At 61.7% G+C, this 4,051-nt stretch overlaps 1 protein-coding gene across 1 annotated transcript; it reads right to left on the reverse strand.

Annotated features, from left to right (window-relative positions):
• Positions 1–99: 99 nt before the first annotated feature.
• On the reverse strand, positions 100–3,031 carry LOC122545778 (rootletin-like; the record flags this gene model as incomplete). Its single annotated transcript, XM_043684696.1, has 3 exons — positions 2,450–3,031; positions 2,141–2,341; positions 100–222 (listed from the first exon to the last, which is right to left on the reverse strand). Coding segments are annotated over exons 1-3 (906 nt in total), but the record flags the coding sequence as incomplete, so codon positions are not given.
• Positions 3,032–4,051: the final 1,020 nt, after the last annotated feature.

Raw genomic sequence — 4,051 nt, forward strand, 5'->3', positions numbered from 1 at the left:
TTCCCCGGTCTCTCCCCTCGGTCACTTGGAGCATGGCTCCCAGGTCTCTCCCCTCGGTCAGACCCCTCGGCCCGTCTTGCGCTGACTGACCCCCAGTACCTGTCGCTCCCTCCTGCTCTGGTGTAGCTCCCTCTCCGTCACTGACACGCTCTGAATCAGTCGGTCTCTCTCCTCGGTGACCTGTCGGAGCACGGTCTCCATCTTCACTCTCTGTGCCTCAGCCTGGCGAAGGACGCGCCGAGATAATGCCGGGATGGGCAGAGGAATGGGGAGAGAGAGAGAGAGAGAGAGAGAGAGCATCATCGCCCATTCTGCGGCACTCCATCTGTGACTGAGGCCTAGCCTGACCGGTGCAGCCTGACTCCCAGGGCGGCCTACACCTCCCAACAAAGCCTGACTCACAGTGCGGCCTACACTTCCCAGCGCTGCCTGACTCCCAGTGTGGCCTACACCTCCCAACTTTTCCTGACTCCCAGTGCGGCCTACACCTCCCAACGCTGCCTGACTCCCAGTGAGGCCTACACTTACCAATGCAGCCTGACCCCAAGTATGGCCTACACCTCCCAACGCTGCCTGACTCCCAGTGCGGCCTACACCTCCCAACAAACCCTGACTCCCAGTGCGGCCTACACCTCCCAACGCTGCCTGACTCCCAGTGTGGCCTACACCTCCCAATGCTGCCTGACTCCCAGTGCAGCCTACACCTCCCAACGTTGCCTGACTCCCAGTGCGGCCTACACCTCCCAATGCTGCCTGACTCCTAGTGCAGCCTACACCTCCCAACGATGCCTGACTCCCAGTGCAGCCTGCACCTCCCAATGAAGCCTGACTCCCAGTGAGGCCTACACTTACCAACGCAGCCTGACCCCAAGTGCGGCCTACACCTCCCAACCCTGCCTGACCCCCAGTGTGGCCTACAGCTCCCAACGCTGCCTAACTCCCAGTGCAGCCTACACCTCCCAACGCTGCCTGACTCCCAATGAGGCCTACACATACCAACGCAGCCTGACTCCTAGTGTGGCCTACACCTCCCAACGCTGCCTGACTCCCAGCGCGGCCTACACTTACCAACAAAGGCTGACACCCAGTGCGGCCTACACCTCCCAACGCTGCCTGACTCCCAGTGCGGCCTACACCTCCCAACGCTGCCTGACACCCAGTGCGGCCTACACCTCCCAACCCTGCCTGACCCGCAGTGCGGCCTACAGCTCCCAACGCTGCCTGACTCCCAGTGCGGCCCACAACTCCCAACGCAGCCTGACTCCCAATGAGGCCTACACATACCAACAAAGCCTGACTCCTAGTGTGGCCTACACCTCCCAACGCTGCCTGACTCCTAGTGCGGCCTACACTTACCAACGCAGCCTGACTCCCAGTGTGGCCTACAACTCCCAACACAGCCTGACACCCAGTGCGGCCTACACTTACCAACGCAGCCTGACTCCCAGTGCGGCCTACACCTCCAAAGCTGCCAGACTCCCAGTGCGGTCTACACTTACCAACGCAGCTTACTCCCAGCGTGGCCTACACTTACCAACAAAGCCTGACTCCCAGTGCGGCCCACAACTCCCAACGCAGCCTGACTCCCAGTGCGGCCTACACTTACCAACGCAGCCTGACTCCCAGTGCGGCCTACACCTCCCAATGCAGCCTGACTCACAATGAGACCCACTCTTACCAATGCAGCCTGACCCCCAGTGCAGTCTACACCTCCCAAAGCTGCCTGACTCCCAGTGCGGTCTACACTTACCAACACAGCTTGACTCCCAGCGCGGCCTACACTTACCAACAAAGCCTGACGCCCAGTGCGGCCTACAACTCCCAACGCAGCCTGACTCCTAATGTGGCCTACACCTCCCAACAAAGCCTGACTCCCAGTGCGGACTACACCTCTCAATGGAGCCTGACTCCCAGTGAGGCTTACACTTATCAACGCAGCCTGACACCCAGTATGGCCTACACCTCCCAAAGCAGCCTGACTCCCAGTGTGGCCTAGCCTGACCAATGCAGCCTGACTCCCAGTGCGGCCTACACTTACCAACAAAGCCTGACTCCTAGTGCGGCCTGCACCTCCCAACACTGCCTGACTCCCAGTGTGGCCTAGCGTGACCAAGGCAGCCTGACTCCCAGTGCGGCCTACCTTTTCCAGGCCCCTCCTGGTGGCCATTCGGTCCCTCTCGAGCCGGAGGGCTGCTCGCTCGGACTCCGCCTTCTCGGTCTCGCACTGAGCGACCGCTCGCTGCAGGCTTCGGAGACGTTCCTGGACCAGACCCCGCTCTCCCTCGAGGGCGCTTGCTCGCTCTGCGTCAACGTCCGCCCTCTGCCGGACCTCGCGCAGCTCCTGTGGCAGGGACGCACAGCAAGACTCCGCGGTTAGCCCACCTGGTCTCTCTCTCTCACACACACGTACTCACCTGGCCGCCCCCTTCCTCTCCCCACTCTAACGTACCTGAGCCTGTCTCTCCAACTGACCGCGTAACTCCTGACATCTTGCCTCCTCCGCCTCCAGCCTGCGCCTCAGCTCCGCCTCCACCCCTCGCGCCTCCTCGGCCCTCGATTCTGCCGCCTCCTGGAGGTGGGAGAGAGATAGACCGAGGTGAGTGATGGCCGTCTGACATCCGGCACGGCCTAGCATGGCCGACACAGCCTGGCTCTCAGTGCGGCCTAGCATGACCAACACAGCCTGGCTACCAGTGCGGCCTAGCATGACCAACACAGCCTGGCTCTCAGTGCGGCCTAGCATGACCAACACAGCCTGGCTCCCAGTGCAGCCTAACATGGCCAACACAGCCTGGCTCTCAGTGCGGCCTAGCATGACCAACACAGCCTGGCTACCAGTGCGGCCTAACATGGCCGACACAGCCTGGCTCTCAGTGCGGCCTAGCATGACCAACACAGCCTGGCTCCCAGTGCGGCCTAACATGGCCAACACAGCCTGGCTCCCAGTGCGGCCTAACATGGCCAACATAGCCTGGCTCCCAGTGCGGCCTAACATGGCCAACACAGCCTGGCTCCCAGTGCGGCCTAGCATGGCCAACACAGCCTGACTCCCAGTGCGGCCTAACCTGACCAATACAGCCTGACTCCCAGTGCGGCCTAGCATGGCCAACACAGCCTAGCTCCCAGTGGGGCCTAACATGGCCAACACAGCCTGGCTCCCAGTGCGGCCTAGCATGACCAACACAGCCTGGCTCCCAGTGCGACCTACCCTGCTCAATGCAGCCTTAATCCTAGTGGGGCCTAATGTAACCAATACAGCCTGACTCCCATTGCGGTATAGCCTGACCAAAACAGCCTAACTCCCAGTGCGGCCTAGCATGGCCAAAGCAGCCTAACTCCCAGTACGGCCTAGCATGGCCAACACAGGCTGACTCCCAGTGCGGCCTAGCATGGCCAACACAGCCTGAGTCCCAGTGCGGCCTAGCATGGCCAACACAGCCTGACTCCCAGTGCGGCCTAGCATGGCCAACACAGCCTGACTCCCAGGGCGGTCTAACATGGCCAAAACAGCCTAACTCCCTGTGCGGCCTAGCATGGCCAACACAGCCTGACTCCCAGGGCAGCCGAGCCTGACCAACAACAACCCAACTCCCAGTGCGGTTTAACATGGCCAACACAGCCGAACTCCCACTGCAGCCTTGCCTGACCAACACAGCCTGTCTCCCAGTGCGGCCTAGCATGGCCAACACAGCCTGACTCCCAGGCCGGCCTACCATAGCCAACACAACCTGACTCCAAGTGTGGCCTAGCATGGTCAACACAGCCTGACTCCCAGTGCAGTTTAGCATGGCCAACACAGCCTGACTCCCAGTGCGGCCTAACCTGACCAACACAGCCTGACTCCCAGTGCGGCCTACCCTGACCAACACAGCCTGACTCCCAGTGCGGCCTACCCTGACCGGCGGTCACAGGCCAAGATGGGGTCTCCTGCCGAGGGATGCGTTTCTGAATTCGGAGGGAGGAGAAAGTCGACCAGACCTCTCTCCCTCTCTCCCCTCGCTGGGAGACCCCAGGTCATTGGGCAGGGGGAGGAGGGAGTGGAGGGAGAGTG

This window comes from Chiloscyllium plagiosum, unplaced genomic scaffold, assembly GCF_004010195.1.
Source record: "Chiloscyllium plagiosum isolate BGI_BamShark_2017 unplaced genomic scaffold, ASM401019v2 scaf_45401, whole genome shotgun sequence".
NCBI classification, from domain to species: domain Eukaryota; kingdom Metazoa; phylum Chordata; class Chondrichthyes; order Orectolobiformes; family Hemiscylliidae; genus Chiloscyllium; species Chiloscyllium plagiosum.